Genomic DNA, 21718 nt, shown 5'->3' on the forward strand with positions numbered 1-21718 from the left:
TGGACGGGGTTTGGAGCAGCCTGGGACGGTGGGAGGTTTGAAGGTCCCTTCCCAGCCGGCCATCCCGGGGTTCTGTCACACCCCCGGGGCAGGATGTTCCCACCGTGGAATAGGCTGAGGAAAAAAACCACAAAACCCAAGGAGTTCACAGAGCCCCCAAGGTTTAGAAAGGATTTCGGGGGAGTTTGGGGGCACTGAAACACACCGAGGGGATCGCAGGGTCGGAGCAGCCGCTGCCATGGATTTATGGGAAGGGTGGTTGAGGAAGGGCTGGGATGGGCTGGGATGTCTGGACAGGGATGGAATCCCTCAGTTCCCAAGGGAATGGGCAGCTGGGCGGTGTCTCGGGAATCCCTCCCCTCCCCGCTTTCCCCGGAGCGAGGAATTCCCTGGATCCCTCCCTGCTTTCCCCGGAGCGAGGAATTCCCTGGAACCCTCCCTGATTCCCCCGGAGCGAGGAATTCCCTGGATCCCTCCCTGCTTTCCCCGGAGCGAAGAATTCCCTGGATCCCTCCCTGATTCCCCCGGAGCGAGGAATTCCCTGGAACCCTCCCTGATTCCCCCGGAGCGAGGAATTTCCTGGTTCCCTCCCTGCTTTCCCCGGAGCGAGGAATTCCCTGGAACCCTCCCTGATTCCCCCGGAGCGAGGAATTCCCTGGATCCCTCCCTGCTTTCCCCGGAGCGAGGAATTCCCTGGATCCCTCCCTGGTCTTCCCGGAGTGAGGAATTCCGAGCAGCAGTTCTGTGCAGAGCCCTCCAGGCGGGGACCGGCTGCTTTATTGATTCGTCGGGTTGGAACGCTGGCACAGCTGGGGGTGCAGCCCGGGCCGGGAATGCAGCCTGGACGAGCCAGGAATTCCCAGCCCAGGCTGGAAATGCAGCCCAGGCTGGCTGAGGGTGGATAAAATCCCGGCGGGATGCAGCTGGAGCCGCGGCACGAGGCAGGAGCAGTGCAGGGCGGGTGGGAGCTCCGGCAGGGAGGGGAACAGCAGCACTCTGGTGGGGGGCAGAGGAGGCTGAGGCAGCTCCCCGGGGCTCGGGGGGAGCCGCAGGAGCAGCACCGGCACGGAGCAGGGTGCCAGAGGCAGATTTCCCCGGCACAGCACAGAGCAAGATGCCAAAGGCAGATTTCCCTGGCACGGCACGGAGCAGGGTGCCAAAGCTGCACTCTCACAGCACAGCGGGAGCAGCAGGAGCAGCACCAGCACAGAGCAGGATTTCACAGCCAGTTTCCCGTGGCACAGCAGGAGCAGCACAGAACACCAGCAGGGTGCCAGAGGCACATTCCCCCTGGCACAGCAGGAGCAGCACCGGCGCAGAGCAGGGGCACGGAGCACCAGCCTGGTGGAGATCACCAGGACAGCACCAGAACTGGATTCCCCCAGCGCAGGCGGAGCAGCAGGAGCAGCACCAGCACGGAGCAGGGTGCCAGAGGCAGATTTCCCTGGCACAGCACGGAGCAGGGTGCCAGAGGCAGATTTCCCTGGCACAGCACAGAGCAGGGTGCCAGAGGCGGATTTCCCTGGCACAGCACAGAGCAGGGTGCCAGAGGCAGATTTCCCTGGCGTAGCAGGAGCACAGAATGCCGGCACGGATCACTGGCATGGTGCAGAGCACCAGGTCAGTGCCAGAGCCAGAGCTCTCCCAGCACAGGGGGAGCAGCAGCAGCACAGCACAGAGCACAGATCCCTCTGGCACGGCAGCAGCAGCAGCAGGCACAAACCCTGGCACACATCACTGGTTCAGCACAGGGCAGGGTGCCAGAGGCAGATTTCCCTGGCACAGCAGGAGCAGCGCCAGCACAGAGCAGGGGACAGGGAACAGCAGCCTGGTGCAGATCGTCACCAGGACAGCGCCAGAGCTCGATTTCCTCAGCACAGACTGAGCAGCAGGAGCAGCACCAGCACGGAGCAGGGTGCCAGAGGCAGATTTCCCTGGCACAGCACAGGGCCGGGTGTCAGAGGCAGTTTCCTGTGGCACAGCAGGAGCAGCAGGAGCACAGCACAGAGCAGGATATCAGAGCCAGTTTCCTACGGCACAGCAGGAACAGCACAGCTCACAGCAGGATTTCAGAGCCAGTTTCCTACGGCACAGCAGGAGCAGCACCAGCACGGAGCAGGATGCCAAAGGCAGATTTCCCTGGAGCAGCAGGAACAGCACAGCACGGAGCAATCGGAGCCAGTTTCCTATGGCACAGCAGCAGGGTGCCAGAGGCAGTTTTCCCTGGCACAGCAGGAGCAGCAGGAACAGCACAGCACAGTGCAGGATGCCAGAGGCAGTTTTCCCTGGCACAGCTCAGAGCAGGATGCCAAAGGCAGTTTTCCCTGGAGCAGCAGGAACAGCACAGCACGGAGCAGGATGCCAAAGGCAGTTTTCCCTGGAGCAGCAGGAACAGCACAGCACGGAGCAGGATGCCAAAGGCAGTTTTCCCTGGCACAGCAGCAGGATGCCAGAGGCAGTTTTCAGCAGGAGCAGCCCTGCACGGCTCTTGGACAGAGACAATTCCATTTTTTTTTGCACTTTTCTCCATGTCAGCGAAGTGTCCCTGGCAAAGGGCAGCACTGGGGGGGTGACAGTGACAATTCTCCCATCTCCAGGCCGGGGACTGACATCCCAGCCTCCAGGAGCAACGGGAGGAGGAAGAGGCTTTTCCCCTGGAGATTCAGAGAGATTTTGGAAGGCTGGGGAGTGACAAGGACTCTGTGGAGCATCAGTGAGATTCCTGCTGGCCCACACGTGTGGGTGCAGGGGGTGGGTCGGGATTTCTGGGATTTCCTCCCCGAGCCACGCCGTGTCCAGCTCACACAGCCCCTAGCTCACCGTGAGGATTCTGAGCACGGAATTCTTAAACCTGGAGAAATTCGGGATGGAGAGTGGAACGTGGGGCTTTCCAAGCCTGCTCCTCCCCTCCCCTCAGCAAGGACCATTCCAGATGGCGAAGAGGGAAACAAAAAAAAAACCCAAAACCAGCTTTGGGGACCTGCAGCGAGAAAAGCCGCTGGTTCCCAGAGGGAAACGGACCCGGCTGGAGGCTCCTGCAGCGGCCCCCCAAACCCCACGGGGGAAGGGGCTGCTGGGGGGTGCTGCCCACTCCCCCACACCTCCCCCTGGGAGCAGGGAGCAGGGCGAATCCCGACATCCCGGGGCGGAATTCCCGGTGTTTGCCGAGGCCTCCGTCAGAGCGCGGATTGGGCAAATCCCCGGGAGCCGGGCGGGTCCTGCTGCACTTCGGGTGGGTCTGGAGCCCTTTGGGACCCTCCAGTCCGGCACCTTGATCCCCCCCGGAGGGGCTCACAGGGCTTGGGAGCGATGCTTGTGGAAGGCGCTCTCCAGGAACGCGGCCAGCTTCTCACAGTCGTCCTGAAATCCAGGCAACGGATAAAAATCCCTTTTGCCGGGATGGCCCAGACGCCTCCAGCCTCCCGCAGCCCCGATCCCAAACCCTTCCTGGGCTGGCCCAGTCCTGGAGCAGGTTTGGGGGTCCCCAGGTTCAGGATATTGAGGGGCTGGAGCGTGTCCAGGAGAGGGAATGGAGCTGGAAAAAGGAGCCCCAGGAGGGGCTGAGGGAGCTGGGAAAGGGGAGAAAAGGAGCAGAGGAGCCTCAGGGGGGACCTTGGGGCTCTGCACAGCTCCCTGCCAGGAGGGGACAGCCGGGGGGTCGGGCCCTGCTCCCAGGGAACAGGGACAGGACAAGAGGAAACGGCCTCAGGCTGGGCCAGGGGAGGTTCAGGAGGAAAATCGTGGAAAATTCCCTCCTGGAAAGGGCTGTCCAGCCCTGTCCCAGCTGCCCCGGGCCGTGGTGGAGTCCCCATCCCTGGAAGTGTTCAATAAACACGTGGATGTGGCACTTGGGGGGTGTCATCGGGGGGACCTGGCACGTTTGGTGACAGGCTGGACTCAACAATCCCGAAGCTCTTTTCTAAAATACTGATTCCTGTGATTCCTGAAGTCAGGAATCAGCCTCCTTCCCCTGGTTCTCCCACTCGGAGTTGTTTAAATCTGGAGGGAACAGAAATCCAGGCCCTGCCTGGTGCTGGAGGAGCCTTGGGGACAGCAGGGGCTCACCTCGTGGATGAATCCATAATGCACCAGCTCCGTGGCCAAATCCTTGGAGTTATCAGCTGCAGAGACAGGGAGAGCGACAACGTCAGCATGGACACAGCTGCTGGAGCTGGGAGAGCTGGAAAAATGGGGCAGGGAGGTGGCACAAGGTTCCTGAGCCCCCCCAAAGAACAGCTCCGGACAAGGAGTCCCTTGGAAAGGCTTTTTTTGGGCCCCTAGTGACGTGATTACTGAGGGAATTTTGGCCCTGGAGCAGCTCCCAGGTGCCATCCCCAGATTTCTGAGGGAGAGGAGAAAGGAAAGGGGAAAGGAAAGGATAGGAAAGAGGAAAGGAGAAGGGAAAGGAGAAAGGAAAGGGGAAAGGAAAAGGAAAGGAAAATGGAAAGGGAGGGCAGCTGGCACATCCCGTGTCCGGCAGAGCCCAATCCCAGGCCTGCGGGATTCCCCACACCCCCCCGGCATTCCCGGCGGGAACGTACTGGGCAGCAGGTCATAGCTGAGCTGCCGGTGCAGTTTGTCCTCCAGGATGAGCAGGAGCGTGAGCTGTGGGCACAGAGAGAGTCTGCTCACCCCAGCGCCTCCGCAGGGCCTGGGGAACTGGGGGAACTGGGGGAACTGGGAATTCTGGGCTCTGCAGGGACTGGGGGAACTGGGAATTCTGGGCTCTGCAGGGACTGGGGGAACTGGGAGAACTGGGAATTCTGGGCTCTGCAGGGACTGGGGGAACTAGGAATTCTGGGCTCTGCTGGGACTGGGGGAACTGGGGGAACTGGGAATTCTGGGCTCTGCAGGGACTGGGGGAAGTGGGAATTCTGGGCACTGCAGGGACTGGGGGAACTGGGGGAACTGGGAATTCTGGGCTCTGCAGGGACTGGGGGAAGTGGGAATTCTGGGCACTGCAGGGACTGGGGGAACTGGGGGAACTGGGAATTCTGGGCTCTGCAGGGACTGGGGGAAGTGGGAATTCTGGGCACTGCAGGGACTGGGGGAACTGGGGGAACTGGGAATTCTGGGCTCTGCAGGGACTAGGGGAACTGGGAATTCTGGGCACTGTGGGAGCTCTGGGCACTGCTGGGACTGGGCTAGAAAAAAATGGAGTCCAGAGGCGCCTGGAAACACTAGGGGCAGAGACATCCAGACACTCCCGGCCTGTGTCCCACAGGCCAGGGGAATTCTTTGGGAATTCTTTCACTGTACAGGACAGAAGCGAGTTCTCTGGGAACCACGGAGACTGGCCGAGGCCTTTCCCAGTCAGACTCCCCAGCACCAGGCAGATTTCCCTTTCCCATTTTCCTGTCAGATTTCCTGGTCTGATTTCCCATTCCCAATCCCATTTCCCAGCCCCATTCCCAGCAGGATCCCGGGACTCACGTGCCACTGGCTCTTGTCCTCGTTCAGCTCCATGTTGCACTGCATCTGCACCACCTGGGAAAGCCCAGCCCGGGATCAGCCTGGCCCCTTCCTGAGCGGGAATTCCTTTGGGATTTCTGCTGAAACCCTGGAATTCCTCACCCTATTTCCCAGCCCCATTTCCCTGGTCCCATTTCCCGGCCCCCTTTCCCATTTCCCAGCCCCATTTCCCAATCTCATTTCCCAGCCCCAGGTCCCCTTTCCCAGCCCCATTTCCCAGGTCCCCTTTCCCAGCCCCATTTCCTGGCCCCCTTTTCCATTTCCCAGCCCCACTCCCCAGCCCCATTTCCCAATCCCATTTCCTAGCCCCATTTCCCTGGTCCCATTTCCCATTTCCCAGCCCCATTTCCCGGCCCCATTTCCCAGCCCCATTTCCTAATCCCATTTCCCAGCCCCATTTCCCAGCCCCATTTCCCATTTCCCAGTCCCATTTCCTGGCCCCATTTCCCATTTCCCAGCCCCATTTCCCAGCCCCATTTCCCAGCCCCATTTCCCAATCCCATTTCCCAATCCCATTTCCCAATCCCATTCCCCAATCCCATTTCCCAATCCCATTTCCCAGCCCCATTTCCCAGCCCCATTTCCCAGCCCCATTTCCCAATCCCATTTCCTAATCCCATTTCCCAGCCCCATTTCCCATTTCCCAGCCCCCTTTCCCATTTCCCCTTTCCCATTTCCCAGCCCCATTTCCCAGCCCCATTTCCCATTTCCCAGCCCCCTTTCCCATTTCCCCTTTCCCATTCCCCAGCCCCACCGTGGCCCACCAGGACAGGTGTCCCCACCTGGCTCCGGCCTCACCTTCCTGGTCTCCACGTCGAAGGGCTCCGGCGTGGGCGTTTTGGTTTTCTGGGGATCCTCCTGGGGCTGGGACAGGGCCCGGGGGAGCGCGTGGGGTCTGGACACGGCGAAGTTCATCAGAGGGTAAATCCCGTTCCTGTGGGACGCATGGAGGGGGGACAAGGAGGTGATTCCATCCCCTCTGGATGGGGCAGGGCTGGGCAGCTCCCCGAGCCTGGGGACAGCTGGGGACACCGTGGGGACACCGTGGGGACACCACGGGGACACTCCCTGAGCCCGTCCTGGCCCCAAAATCCCAGGGAGCCAAGGCTGAGCTGGGAGTTCCAACTGTTATAAATATATAGATGTAACAAATACATAAATATATATATATATATAACATGTATTTTTATATGTTATATAAATTTATATATATTTATATATATTATATAAATATATATTATATATGAAAATATATATTTATTTTATATATATTTATATATATTATATAAATATATATTATATATGAAAATATATATTTATAAATATATATAACACATATATAAATATGTTATAAATACATATTATACAGTTGGCTTTTCACAAATATTAACATGATTACTATGCCGAGGCGGAGCTGGGAGCTCCAACTGTTATAAATAAATATAAATATAAATATAAATATAAATATAAATATAAATATAAATATAAATATAAATATAAATATAAATATAAATATAAATATAAATATAAATATAAATATAAATATAAATATATGAATATATAAATATATATTTATATATAAATATATAAATATTAATAGAAATATAAAAATAAAAATATTAAACTATAGAAAATATAAATATAAATATAAATATACATAAATATACATAAAAAGATATAAATACATGCTATAAATATATATTGTACAGTTGGCTTTTCGCAAATATTGACACGACCACTCTATCTATATAATTGTACTGGGTTATGTTTTGTTAATAAGAGTTTGGAAGGGTAATGAATGGGTATTTTCTGATTATACCAGAGGGTTAAGACTGAGGGTTTTTTTTAAAATCTCTTCTTTTTAACGTCTAAACCACCAAGCCAGAAGTTTTGGGAGGGGGGGTTGTCACCTTGTGACCCTTCATTAAAAAAAAACCAGCCTGTTAACTTCTCTGGTTTTCTTATCCAAATGAAAAGAACCAGAAAAACCTCAGGAGAAAATTTATACCCACGGTACCAGACTGAGTGGAGCCACCCACAAATTAAATCTATTGATAAAGTGATCGGGGATACTTCAAACAGATTAAAAAAAATAAAAATTGATTAACATCTGTTGAATATTCAACAGAGAATTCCTAGAAGGGTGAGGGGGGCTCCAGGCAGACCTTGTGCCAGGCCCCCGAGGCCGAGAAGCTTCGCTCATTCTGTCTCCTAATTCGTCTATTTTAAAAAAAAATTTTTATTAAACCCATAAATTTCTTTAAGAAAAAAAAAAAGAGCGGAACTCGTTTCTTCACACAACCCACCTGACGTCCTCCAAGAACTTGTCGAGCTCCAGGAAGGAAACCTCGGAGTACCTGTGCAGGGAACAGGGCAGGGGGGTCAGGGCAGCTCCCCGGGATCTCCGGGCTGGCTGGTGGGTGCGGGATGTCCCCGTCCTCACCTCCACTGCGCCCCGGGCCGGCCCTCCCTGCGGATCTCGGCCATCACCATGTTCAGGTCCAGCTCCTTGATCTTCTCCTCCACCACGTTCTCTGGCATCAGGTCTGGGGCAGAGCACGGGGACGGTGTGGAGCTCCCTCCCCAGGCTCCGCAGATGGAATCCCGGGATGTGTTTTGTAAATCCCACCCAGTCCCATCTCCTGCCCTGGGCAGGGATGCCTTCCCCCATCCCAGGCTGCTCCAAGCGCCGTCCATCCTGGCCTGGAACACTTCCAGGGATCCAGGGGCAGCCACAGCTGTGCCAGGGCCTCACCCCCCCTGCCCACCGCCAGGAATTCCTCCCCAAAATCCCCTCTAACCCTGTCCTCTGGCAGTGGGAAACCCTTCCCCCTTGCCTTGTCACTCCATCCCTTATCCAAAATCCCTCTCCAGCTCTCCTGGAGCCCCTCCAGGCCCTCCAAGGGGGCTCTAAGGTCTCTCTGGACCTTTCCCTGCTCCAGGCTGAGCATTCCCAGCTCCCCCAGCTTGGGGGGATGATCTGGGGGCTCAGGGGGGTCCCGGGGCACTCACACTGGTGGTTGATGAAGCAATGGGAAACCCTTCCCCCTTGCCTTGTCACTCCATCCCTTATCCAAAATCCCTCTCTAAGGTCTCCTTGTTCCTTTCCCTGCTCCAGGCTGGGCATTCCCAGCTCCCCCAGCCTGGGGGGATGATCTGGGGGGCTCGGGGGGGTCCCGGGGCACTCACACTGGTGGTTGATGAAGCAATGGGCCGCCAGCAGCTTCAGGGAGTGCACCTCGAAGAGCACACGGTGGAACAGGAGGCTGTTGGCCGTGGGGCGCTTGTCGGGGTTCAGGGTGAGGCAGGACAGGATGAACTCCTGGGACCAGAGGGATCAGAGGGTTAAAATGATTTCTGGGCAGCGAGGAATGGAATGTTGCCGTTTTCCTGTTGTTGTCTTGACCAGATCAAGTGTGACTTTGCCTGGGTAATGAATCAGGGGAAGGGGGTAATAAATCACATGAGTGTGATTCTGAGTTATCACTAAACAAAGCTGGGTTTTCTTTGCTGAGATCATGTGGAGATGCACCTGTGTAGTCATCATACGATTGTTAATTGTAATTCGCCTCGTGATGAACGGCCCGATTGCTAATTGTCATGATTGATTGATTGGGAATTGAATGCGATTATTATCTTAAACAAGGATCGTGAGGATCGGTATTTACAAAATCCACGCCTCGCTAAGATCAGTGGATACAACAGAACAGTGTGAGTTGAATAATTCACATATAAATATGTGTTTCATAATTAACTATATATGTAGGCAAATGATGAAAGAGTATAAAGACAGGTCCATTTCGAACCCGTGTCGGAGCCGGATTTGGGTCTGCATCCCGATTCCCAGAGGTCTCTTCAACAATAAAACTGATACTGTTATATCAATAATATTGATATAATGATTATATGCAGTTGTATTGCTGAATTATAATTCATTAATACAACTGCTCCCAGCCCACCCTGTGCCCCGGCCCCGAGTGTCCAAGCCCCTCCAGGGATGGGCGCTCCAAACTGTGGGCCCGCTGTTTTCGGAGCCTGAGAAATCGGCTGAGCTCTTCCCCAAGGGAAACTTTTCACCAGTTTTTTTCTCTTTTCCCCAAAAACAGCCTCGCCTAGACAACGTTCCTGTCCCACGACAACAGGCGCCGTTTGCTGTTTGTGTCACTCGCCAGCGGGAGAGGAGTCAGCCCCTTGGGGCACTAACGGGATCTCTCAGCCCAGTGCGTGATAAAAGGGCTGAAAGAATTGTAAATAAACCCTTCCGATTTCTGCTGCCTCCTGACTGGAGGAGTCCTATCGTTTATGTCGTCTCCTATTGCGACTCCAAACCTCCCTGGGCACTTCCAAGGCCTCAGGACTCTTTCCTTGAAGGAATTCCTGCTGCTGGCCCAGCCTGAGGTGGTTCCCTCTCCTGTCCCTGTTCCCTGGGCTGTCCCCTCCTGGCAGGGAGTTGTGCGGAGCCAGAAATTCCCCCTGAGGCTCCTTTTCTCCAGGCTGAGCCCCTTTCCCAGCTCCCTCAGCCCCTCCAGGGGCTCCAGCCCCTTCCCCAGCTGCGTTTCCTTCCCTGGACACGCTCCAGCACCTAAAGGGTCCTCACCTGGGCACCGCACACCTGCCCCAGGACCGGAGGTGTCCCAGCACAGGGGCCACTGCCCTCGGCCCGGGGTCCCCCCCTGCTTTTGATACAATTCCCCGGGAAAAGGATCCAAAGGGCCCTTCGTGCAGCAGGAGCCCCAGGACGGAATTCGGGGTGGGGCAGGGATGGGGAGGGGGTCCCCCAGTGGCCCCACGCCGGCTGTGAGCCCAGCAGAGGCTGCAGGAGCAGGATGGGCGCCGGGAGCAGGAATGGGGCGGTGGGAGTGGGGAAAGGGCGGGATGAGCTGCAGGATCCGGGGGATTCCGAGAGCAGAGGAGCCCCAGATCCGCCGCTGCTCCTCCAGCTCCTGGCAGGGATCAGGCCAGGATGTCTGGGAGAGATCCTAAAACGATCCCAAGGTCCTCCAGGCTGGACCCCTCAGAGCCCCCCGCCCCAGGGACCCCCGGGCCTGACTCCAACCATTCCCTGCTCCTCCTGGGGCGCGGGAACCGCGGGGTCTCGGGGGCAGGATTCACTGTGGGATTGTTCTGCGATCCAACAGGAGAATTTGGGGAATGCGCAGACTCGTTATGGGATGTTCTGGAGACGGCCACGGGAAGAGGGAGGGGGGGGTTGAGTGGTTCGGGTGGATGGAGGGGGATCAGAGGATCCAGCTGTTCCCTGGCTGTGCCCAAATCCCAAATCCCATCCCCTAAACCTCACCCCAGGGGTGAGGGACAACGGGGACACCCGTGGGACAGGAACAGACCCCATGTGCACCTACTGTGATGGGATTTACGTCCCAGGAGCGATCAGGACAGGGATTTACACACAGGAAGGATATCCCAGGATGGGATTTACATCCCAGGAGTGATCAGGACAGGGATTCACACCCAGGAAGGATATCCCAGGATGGGATTTACATCCCAGGAGTGATCAGGACAGGGATTCACACCCAGGAAGGATATCCCAGGATGGGATTTACATCCCAGGAGTGATCAGGACAGGGATTTACACCCAGGAAGGATATCCCAGGATGGGATTTACATCCCAGGAGTGATCAGGACAGGGATTAACACACAGGAAGGATATCCCAGGATGGGATTTACATCCCAGGAGTGATCAGGACAGGGATTCACACACAGGAAGGATATCCCAGGATGGGATTTACATCCCAGGAAGGATCAGGACAGGGATTTACACCCAGGAAGGATATCCCAGGATGGAATTTACATCCCAGGAGCGATCAGAACAGGGATTAATGCCCAGGAGGGATGCAGGATGAGATTTATGCCCAGGAAGGATGCAGGATGGGGTTTACCTCCCAGGAGGGATTTGCACAGGGATTTATGCCCAGGAGTGATGCAGGACAGGGATTTATGACCAGGAATGATATCCCAGGACTGATGCAGGGTGGGATTTATGCCCAGGAAGGATGTGGAATGGGATTTACACCCCAGGAATGGTGCAGGACAAGGATTTACCCCCAGGAAGGATGGAGGGTGGGATTTACATCCCAGGAAGGATGCAGGATAGGGATTTACACCCAGGAAGGATATCCCAGGATGGGATTTACATCCCAGGAGCGATCAGGACAGGGATTTACACCCAGGAAGGATATCCCAGGATGGGATTTACATCCAGGATGGATGCAGGGTGGGATTTACATCCCTGGAGCGATCAGGACAGGGATTTACGCCCAGGAAGGATGCAGGATGGGACTTGCACAGGGATTTATGCTCAGGAGGGATGCAGGATGGGGATTTATGCCCAGGAAGGATGTCCCAGGATGGGATTTGCACCCCAGCAGTGATCAGGACTGGGGATTACACCCCAGGAGGGATTCAGGGTGGGATTTACATCCCAGGAGTGATCAGGACAGGGATTTATGGCTCGGAATGATATCCCAGGATGAGATCAGGGGATCTCCGGGAACGGAACAGGACAAGGATTCACCCCCAGGGTGGGATTTAGCCCCCGGGAATGGAACAGGACAAGGATTCACCCCCAGGGTGGGATTTAGCCCCCGGGAATGGAACAGGACAAGGATTCACCCCCAGGGTGGGATTTAGCCCCCGGGAATGGAACAGGACAAGGATTCACCCCCAGGGTGAGATTTAGCCCCCGGGAATGGAACAGGACAAGGATTCACCCCCAGGGTGGGATTCACCCCCCGGGAATGGAACAGGACAAGGATTCACCCCCAGGGTGGGATTTAGCCCCCGGGAATGGAACAGGACAAGGATTCACCCCCAGGGTGGGATTTAGCCCCCGGGAATGGAACAGGACAAGGATTCACCCCCAGGGTGGGATTTAGCCCCCGGGAATGGAACAGGACAAGGATTCACCCCCAGGGTGGGATTCACCCCCCAGGAACGGAACAGAACAAGGATTCACCCCCAGGGTGGGATTCACCCTCCGGGAACGGAACAGAACAAGGATTCACCCCCAGGGTGGGATTCACCGCCCGGGAACGGAACAGGACAAGGATTCACCCCCAGGGTGGGATTCCCCCCCCGGGAACGGTGCAGGACAAAGATTTACCCCCGTCGGCTCCTGCAGCCGCACTCACCCTCATGTTGGGGTCGTCCAGGGAGTGCCGGGCCCGTGCGATCGCCTCCTCCGACACCCGCGTGTCCCCGTTGGTCTGGATCTCCAGCACGGCCATCTGGGGGGAGCACGGGGGTCCGGGGGGGCCTGGGGACAGCCCCGAGAGGGGACAGCCCCGAGAGGGGACAGCCCAGACAGGGCAGGGACAGGGGACAGCCCGGATAGGGGACAGCCCGGACAGGGCAGGGACAGGGGACAACCCAAAGAGGGGACATCCCCCAACAAGGGACACCCCCGGAGAGGACAGGGACAGGGGACACCCTGGGGAGGGGACACAACCGAACAGGGGACACTTCCAGACAGGGGACGTCCCTGGACAGGGCAGGGACAGGTGACACCCCCGGACAGGTGACACCTCCCAGCAGGTGACAGTGTCCCAGCATTCCCAGGGGCCGTCCCCGCCCCTCACCTCCAGCGCGCACATCCCGAAGGAGAAGATGTCCACGGCCGTCCCATCCGCCCGCTCTGCAACACGGACACGTCAGGTCAGAGCACCTGGAGACACACCTGAGACCACACCTGGAGACCCTCACCTGGAGACCCACCTGGACACCTCACCTGGAGACCCCGCCTCACGGCAGCCCCTGGACACCCACCCCTGTTCTCACCTGTTCTAACCTGCTCTCACCTGTTCCCACCTATTCTCACCTGTCCTCACCTGTTCTCACCTGTCCTCACCTGTCTCTCACCTGCCCTTACCTGTTCTCACCTGCCCTCACCTGTTCTCACCTCCCCTCACCTGTCTCACCTCCCCTCACCTGTCTCACCTGTCCTCACCTGTTGTTCCCCTGTCCCCACCTGTCCCCACCTGTCCCCAGGTGCCCCCACCCCCGTGCCCCAGCCCTACTCACGGCCGTATTCCGGGGGGAAGAAGTGCAGGTTCCGCAGCTCCTCCCGCTCGATCCTGATGGGGCTGCGGAGATCGTCCGGGAGCGCTGGGGGGCGGGGCGGGGGTGAGGGGGGTGTGGGCACACCTGTGTGTGCTCACCTGTGTGTGTGCCAACCTGTGTGTGTGTGCCCACCTGTGTGTGCCCACGTGTGTGCACACCTGTGTGCGTGTGTGCTCACCTGTGTGTGCTCACCTGTGTGTGCTCACCTGTGTGTGTGTGTGCTCACCTGTGTGTGCTCACCTGTGTGTGCTCACCTGTGTGTGTGTGCTCACCTGTGTGTGTGTGTGCTCACCTGTGTGTGCTCACCTGTGTGTGCTCACCTGTGTGTGCTCACCTGTGTGTGTGTGCTCACCTGTGTGTGTGTGTCCCCACCTGTATGTGTGCCCACCTGGGGGAGTGTGTGTGTGTCCACCTGTGTGCACCCACCTGGAGGATTTTAGGGGGTGACGAGGGGTCTGTGAGTGCCCACTCAGGGATCTGTCTGTGCCCACCTGGGGGGTCTGTCAGTGCCCACCCGCGGGGTTTAGGGGATGAGGAGGGGTCTGTGTGTGCCCACCCCGGGGGTCTGTGTGTGCCCACCTGTGGGGTCTGTGTGTGCCCACCCCGGGGGTCTGTGTGTGCCCACCCGTGGGGTCTGTGAGTGCCCACCCCGGGGGTCTGTGTGTGCCCACCCCAGGGGTCTGTGTGTGCCCACCCGTGGGGTCTGTGAGTGCCCACCCCGGGGGTCTGTGTGTGCCCACCCCAGGGGTCTGTGTGTGCCCACCTGTGGGGTCTGTGTGTGCCCACCCCGGGGGTCTGTGTGTGCCCACCCCAGGGGTCTGTGTGTGCCCACCCGTGGGGTCTGTGTGTGCCCACCCCGGGGGTCTGTGTGTGCCCACCCCGGGGGTCTGTGTGTGCCCACCTGTGGGGTCTGTGTGTGCCCACCCCGGGGGTCTGTGTGTGCCCACCCGTGGGGTCTGTGTGTGCCCACCCCGGGGGTCTCAGGGGACGAGGGCGGGTCTCCGTGTTCCCCTGCCCACCCCCCGGCCCACCCCAGGGGACCCCTCAGCTCCCACCCAGGAGCAGCAATTCCCGGAGGGATGAAGGTGCCCCCTCCCCACAGAGCCCACGATGGTCCCCTGTGCCCCTCTGGGGGGTGTCCCCAGGGCAGGGGACTCTGGGGAGTGTCCCCAGGGGGTGTCCCCGGGGCAGGGGACTCTGGGGGGTGTCCCTGGGGGTGTCCCCGGGGCAGGGGACTCTCTGGGGGGTGTCCCCAGGGCAGGGGACTCTGGGGGTGTCCCTGGGGGTGTCCCCAGGGCAGGGGACTCTCTGGGGGGTGTCCCCAGGGCAGGGGACTCTGGGGGTGTCCCTGAGGGTGTCCCCAGGGCAGGGGACTCTCTGGGGGGTGTCCCCAGGGCAGGGGACTCTGGGAGGTGTCCCTGGGGGTGTCCCCAGGGCAGGAGACTCTGGGAGGTGTCCCTGGGGGTGTCCCCAGGGCAGGAGACTCTGGGAGGTGTCCCTGGGGGTGTCTCCGGGGCAGGGGACTCTGGGAGGTGTCCCTGGGGGTGTCTCCGGGGCAGGGGACTCTGGGGGTGTCCCTGGGGTCACTCACCGTTGGCAAACACCCGGTGCCACACTGCCGGGCAGCGCCGCAGGGAGCCGAGCGTCGGGAGGGCAGGAGGGGACAGGGGAGGAGAACAGGTAACACCATGGCTGGCGCCCCGGAAAGGGAGCCCACAATTCCCGGGGGTCCTGGATAGGACCCCCCACACACACACCCCACATGAACCCCTTGGGCCCCTTCATCTGCCGACCCCATGGGCCCCTCTGGCCCCTCTGACCCCATTGGACCCCCCTGACCCCTCTGACCCCATTGGACCCCATTGAACCCCTCTGACCCCATTGGACCCCATTGGACCCCTCTGACCCCATTGGACCCCCTTGGACCCCATTGGACCCCATTGGACCCCTCTGACCCCTCTGACCCCATTGGACTCCTCTGACCCCATTGGACCCCATTGAACCCCTCCGACCCCATTGGACCCCTCTGACCCCATTGGACCCCATTGGACCCCTCTGACCCCATTGGACCTCCTTGGATCCCTCTGATCCCATTGGACCCCCTTGGACCCCTCTGACCCCATTGGACCCCTCTGACCCCTCTGACCCCATTGGACCCCTCTGACCCCATTGGACCCCTCTGGACTCCATTGGACCCCTCTGACCCCTCTGACTCCATAGAACCCCTTTGGACCCCTTTGGACCCTTCAGACACCTCTGACCCCTCTCACCCCATTGGACCCCTCAGAGCCCCTTGGAGCCCTCAGACCCCCTCGAACCCCTCTGACCCCCCCAGCCCCCCCGGGCCCCCGGGGTGGGGCCGCACCGGAGCCGATCTTGATGAGGCCGTTGTGCTGGATGAAGATGGTGTCGCTGGTCAGGTTGCCGTGGATGATGGGCGGCTCGCAGGAGTGCAGGAAGCTGGGGGGGGGGGCACAGGGGTGTCCCGAGCACGGCCCAAACCCCCCGAGACCCCCCCCGGGGCCGGGCAGGGAGCCAGGGGAGCCTCACCTGAGAGCCGAGAGGATTTGGGTGCACCAGCGCTTCCAGGCCTAGGGCAGGGACAGGGACACGGATGGGGACAGGGATGGGGACAGGGATGGGGACAGGACAGGGACGGGGACAGGGATGGGGACAGGGATGGGGACAGGGATGGGGACAGGACAGGGACGGGGACAGGGATGGGGACAGGGATGGGGACAGGGATGGGGACAGGACAGGGACGGGGACAGGGATGGGGACAGGGATGGGGACAGGGATGGGGACAGGACAGGGACGGGGACAGGGATGGGGACAGGGATGGGGACAGGGATGGGGACAGGACAGGGATGGGGACAGGGATAGGGATGGGGACAGGGACAGGGATGGGGACAGGGACGGGGATAGGGATGGGGACAGGGATGGGGACAGGGATGGGGACAGGACAGGGATGGGGACAGGACAGGGATGGGGACAGGGATAGGGATGGGGACAGGGATGGGGACAGGACAGGGATGGGGACAGGGATAGGGATGGGGACAGGGACAGGGATGGGGACAGGGATGGGGACAGGGATGGGGACAGGAATGGGGACAGGACAGGGATGGGGACAGGGATGGGGACAGGGATGGGGACAGGGATGGGGACAGGACAGGGACGGGGACAGGGATGGGGACAGGGATGGGGACAGGACAGGGATGGGGACAGGGATAGGGATGGGGACAGGGACGGGGATAGGGATGGGGACAGGGATGGGGACAGGGATGGGGACAGGGATGGGGACAGGAATGGGGACAGGACAGGGATGGGGACAGGGATAGGGATGGGGACAGGGATGGGGACAGAGATGGGGACAGGACAGGGATGGGGACAGGGATGGGGACAGGGACAGGGACAGGGACAGGGACAGGGACAGGGACAGGGATGGGATGAGGACAGGGACAAGGACAGGACAAGGACAAGGACAGAACTCTGTCAGCCAGGACACAACACGGGCACCCACAGCCAGAGCTCAGGGTCCTTCCCACCACTCCCAGTGACAGGGACACCCCCCAGTGACAGGGACATCACCATTCCCAGTGACAGGGCCAGCCGCCCTGTCCTGCCCAGGACTCCCCAGGACACCCGGGGGGGTTCCCCAGTCTCCTCCCAGCCCCCCTCCCAGGGCCTCACCCGGGCGTTCATGGCCTTGTGGTTCTTCTTGGTTTTCTTCAGGAACTGCTTGAGGCTCCCCGAGGACACGTACTCCGTGATGAAGATGACCTGGCAGGGGACAGGGGGGGGTCAGTTGACCCCCAGCCCGGCCCCACGTGGGGCAGGGGGGGCCGAGGAGGGGGGTGAGGGTCCCCCCGTGTCCCCCCAGGGCCCCCTACCCGCGCCTTGGAGTCCTTCACGTCCAGCCAGTACTTGTGGAGCTTCACGATGTTGGGGTGATCACCAGCACCAGCTGCTCAAACATGGTCTTGATCTTCTCCTGGGGGGGAGGGGGGGCACACAGAGCACAGGTGAGGTCCCAGGAAGGGTGGGGGGGGGTTCAGGAGACCACCCAGCCGGGCTGTGCCCACCTGAGAGCCCACACAGCCAGGCTGTGCCCACCCAGGAAAGTGAGGGAGCTCTCAGGAGCCCACCCAGGGAGGTGAGGAGGGTCTCAGGAGCCCACCCAGCCAGGCTGCGCCCACCCAGGAAGGTGAGGAGGGGGTACAGGAACTCATCCTGCCCACCCAGGAGGGTGAGGGGGCTCTCAGGAGCCCACCCAGGGAGGTGAGTGGGCTCTCAGGAACCCACCCAGGAAGGTCAGGATGGTCTCAGGAGCCCACCCTGCCCACCCAGGAGGGTGAGGGGGCTCTCAGGAGCCCACCCAGGGAGGTGAGGAGGGTCTCAGGAACCCACCCAGGGAGGTGAGGAGGGTCTCAGGAGCCCACCCAGCCAGGCTGCGCCCACCCAGGAAGGTGAGGAGGGTCTCAGGAGCCCACCCTGCCCACCCAGGGAGGTGAGGAGGGTCTCAGGAGCCCACCCTGCCCACCCAGGGAGGTGAGGAGGGTCTCAGGAGCCCACCCTGCCCACCCAGGGAGGTGAGGAGGGTCTCAGGAGCCCACCCTGCCCACCCAGGGAGGTGAGGAGGGTCTCAGGAGCCCACCCTGCCCACCCAGGGAGGTGAGGAGGGTCTCAGGAGCCCACCCTGCCCACCCAGGGAGGTGAGGAGGGTCTCAGGAGCCCACCCAGCCAGGCTGTGCCCACCCAGGAGGGTGGGGGGCTCTCAGGGTCTCACCTCGTGGGCTTTGAAGGCCTTTTTGTCGGTGAAGAGCAGCTCGTTCCACACCACCTCCACGCCCTCCTCGGTGTCCATGGCCAGGAAGGTGCTCTGGATGCCGGGCATGTTCCCCTGGTTCACCTGGGCACAGGGAAAGGATTGAGGGGCGGCTCCACACCAAACAAAGAAAGAAAAGAAATAAAATCCGTTTTCTTTTCTCTTTGGCGCGGGAACAGCCCGGCAGGCAGGTGGGTCTGAGCGGTTTGTGCCCAGACCCACCCCAGCCCTCTCTGGGAACTCCCGGAGGGTCTGCCCACACGAACCCACCGCTCTGCGAGGGGAATTCGGGAATTTGCTGCACAACGCCCCCCCCGTGTCACCGGCAGGGCAGCGAGTGCTGGCAGAGTGATGGACGCCGACACTTCCCGGAGCGAAGGCACAGACAGATAAATCAAAAAAAAGAAATAAATAAAATACAATACAATACACTGCAATAAAATAAATTAAATTAAAAATTAATTAATTAAATAAAGTAAAATAAAAAAATAAAATAATAAAGTAAATAAAATATATATAATAAATAAATATAATTCTAGAAATTAAATGAATAATAAATAAATAAATAAATTTTTAGAGATTAAATAAATAGATAAATAAATAAAATAAACTCATAAAAAGAAATACATAAAACAAAAATAAATAAATAAATAAATAAAATTTTAGGAATTAATTAATTCAATAAATAAAACAAATGCATAAATAAATAAACAAATAAAAAAATAAATAAGAATTACACACATAAAAATAAAAAGTAATAAAACGGAAAAATAAATAAATAAACAACTAAAATTTTAAAAAAAAGAACTAAAATTTAAAAGAAATGAAAATAATGAAATTAATAAAATAAATAAAATAAAATAAATAAAATAAATCAATTTTTAAAAGCCTGAAGCCCGATTCCTGCCCAGGAAGAGTCTCCACGCTCTCACAACACTCCCCGCCACGGCAACGCGGCCCCGCCCCACAAATAAAGGTTTTTCGGAGTGAGGGTCCCTGGAGCGGCGGCGGGAGAGGCTCCGGCCGGGAACTGGAGCGCGGAGCAAACCCCCGGGAGCAGCTCCTGAGCTGACCCTTCACCGGTGCGTGTTGGGAAAGCTGAGACAGGGAAAGCCCCCAAATACCATTGCCTGGCAAGGAATACTGAAAATACAAAACCTGCGAGTGAAATAGAAATGAAAACCAGCCCTGAGATGTAGGCACGGCAGGCAGGAAGAAAGTGATTCACTGGTGATGGGTCGGGCGATAACAGACAAAGGGGCTGGGGCAGCAGCCCCCCAGGGTATCAGGGGAAGGGAGATAAGGAAAAGTAGCCTTTAGAGTTCAGAATACAGAGCGATAGGGCAATGCAGCAGTTAATTTAGCATCGTTAGCTCTGGTAATACAGCACTTCTCACAGGCTGCGTGCAAAGTCTGTAGGTTTTGTGTCTCCCCGGTTGGTCACTGTAAAGCGGAATATTCACACAGAAGGAGATAGAATGTGTTGTAACAGGGACTCTGCCTCTTACTCCTCTTACCTCTCAGCTTTCAGCTCTCGTGCTTTTACCCCTCGCTCTCTTACCCCTCTTACCCCTCTTACCCTCTGTCTCTCTCTCCTTGGGGTTTCCCTTCAGCCCAGGCTGGTGGCAGAAGACAAGCCCCTTTTACCCACCGCCCTTGCAATAAAACCACGTGTTCCTAAAGCGTCTCAGGTCTGCAGAGTTCCCTCTCCCTGCCGTCCGCGGATGTCCCCACAGGTGTGACACTCCTGCACACGGGGGGGGACCTGCCCTGCACCCCCGTCCCAGCAGCCCAGGACCCATCCCTGCGCTGTCCAGGGAAAATCACAAAGTCCGGACAGACCGAAGCCACCACATCACCTCTGAATGTCCTGAGGAGCCCGGGGGCAGCCCCGGGATCTGTCCAAGCACTTCCCATCCCCAGAGGCCACAGATCCCCATCCCAGGGCCCCGTGCGGAGCAGCTCGGCAGGTGTCACCTCCGCAGGTGACATCCTCCCAGTCCCCAGACCAGCCACGACCACCAGGACCCAGGTAAAACCTCCAAGGCTCAGACCCCCAGCCCGAGACAGGCCTCCTGCCTCCCGGCAGTGCTGCCTGCTGCATCCCGACCCGCTGCCCACCCCAAAGCATCCCTGTGGGACTGGGACTGCAGCCCCCGCTGCTCCTGCCCCTTCCTGTGGGGCTGGCGGCACTCCTGGGGCTGTGCCAGCCCCGAGAGCAGGGGCACAGTGCCCACCCCACCTGCCAAGGGAAAGGGGGGGGTTGTCCTGCTGCTCCCCGGGCAGGTACGAGGTGTGCTGGGGCTGGGGGCTCATCCCATTGCTGGGGCTGGGGGCTCATCCTGCTACTGGGGCTCATCCCACTGCTGGGGTTTATCCCTCTGCTGGGGTTTATCCCACTGCTGGGGCTGGTGGCTCATCCTGCTGCCAGGGCTGCTCCTGATGCTGGAGCTGGTCCCACTGCTGGGGCTCACCTTGCTGTCCAGGCTTGGGGCTCATCCTGCTGCTGGGGCTTGGCCCACTGATTGATAGGGCTTGGGGCTCATCCCACTGCTGGGGCTCATCCCCATGGACTGCTGGGGCTCATCCTGCTACTGGGGCTCATCCCACTGCTGGGGTTTATCCCTCTGCTGGGGTTTATCCCACTGCTGGGGCTGGTGGCTCATCCTGCTGCCAGGGCTGCTCCTGATGCTGGAGCTGGTCCCACTGCTGGGGCTCACCTTGCTGTCCAGGCTTGGGGCTCATCCTGCTGCTGGGGCTTGGCCCACTGATTGATAGGGCTTGGGGCTCATCCCACTGCTGGGGCTCATCCCCATGGACTGCTGGGGCTCATCCTGCTACTGGGGCTCATCCCACTGCCGGGGTTTATCCCACTCCTGGGGTTTATCCCACTCCTGGGGTTATCCCACTCCTGGGGTTATCCCACTCCTGGGGCTCATCCCCATGGACTGCTGGGGCTCATCCTGCTACTGGGGCTCATCCCACTGCCGGGGTTTATCCCACTCCTGGGGTTTATCCCACTCCTGGGGTTATCCCACTCCTGGGGTTATCCCACTCCTGGGGCTCATCCCCATGGACTGCTGGGGCTCATCCTGCTACTGGGGCTCATCCCACTGCTGGGGTTTATCCCACTGCTGGGGTTTATCCCACTGCTGGGGTTTATCCCACTCCTGGGGTTATCCCACTCCTGGGGCTCATCCCCATGTACTGCTGGGGCTCATCCCACTGCTGGCGCTGGTCCCACTGCTGGGGTTCATCCCAGTGCCCGGGTTTGGGGCTGGTCCCACTGCTGGGGTTCATCCCAGTGCCCGGGTTTGGGGCTGGTCCCACTGCTGGGGTTCATCC

At 58.6% G+C, this 21718-nt stretch overlaps 1 protein-coding gene across 2 annotated transcripts; it reads right to left on the reverse strand.

Moving 5' to 3' along the window:
- Positions 1 to 740: 740 nt before the first annotated feature.
- On the reverse strand, positions 741 to 18423 carry NRBP2 (nuclear receptor binding protein 2). 2 transcript variants are annotated; one of them, XM_066201493.1, is made up of 17 exons: positions 18335 to 18423; positions 17439 to 17539; positions 17239 to 17328; positions 16099 to 16139; positions 15914 to 16008; positions 15140 to 15163; positions 13510 to 13593; positions 13068 to 13123; positions 12621 to 12716; positions 8662 to 8794; positions 7916 to 8018; positions 7779 to 7829; positions 6271 to 6406; positions 5434 to 5487; positions 4542 to 4605; positions 4066 to 4121; positions 741 to 3360 (listed from the first exon to the last, which is right to left on the reverse strand). In XM_066201493.1, exons 3-17 carry the CDS (start codon positions 17248 to 17250, stop codon positions 3292 to 3294), a joined length of 1074 nt encoding a protein of 357 aa, XP_066057590.1. In that variant the 5' UTR covers positions 17251 to 17328; positions 17439 to 17539; positions 18335 to 18423; the 3' UTR covers positions 741 to 3291. The 2 variants fall into 2 exon arrangements, 1 of the variants encoding a protein (XP_066057590.1); XR_010723554.1 differs by having other exon boundaries at positions 3328 to 3360; positions 5434 to 5524.
- Between the last annotated feature and the right edge of the window lie 3295 nt (positions 18424 to 21718).

Source organism: Chamaea fasciata, unplaced genomic scaffold (genome assembly GCF_029207755.1).
Source record: "Chamaea fasciata isolate MVZ Bird 193981 ecotype frontalis unplaced genomic scaffold, bChaFas1.0.hap1 SCAF_1, whole genome shotgun sequence".
Classification (NCBI taxonomy): Eukaryota; Metazoa; Chordata; class Aves; order Passeriformes; family Sylviidae; genus Chamaea; species Chamaea fasciata.

Coding starts and splice junctions, on each gene's coding strand:
- NRBP2 (XM_066201493.1), bottom strand. Junction 16,009..16,098: donor CAAATCCTCTCGGCTCTCAG/GTGAGGCTCCCC, acceptor CCCCCCCCCCAG/CTTCCTGCACTCCTGCGAGC. Junction 3,361..4,065: donor ATTATGGATTCATCCACGAG/GTGAGCCCCTGC, acceptor CCTGGATTTCAG/GACGACTGTGAGAAGCTGGC.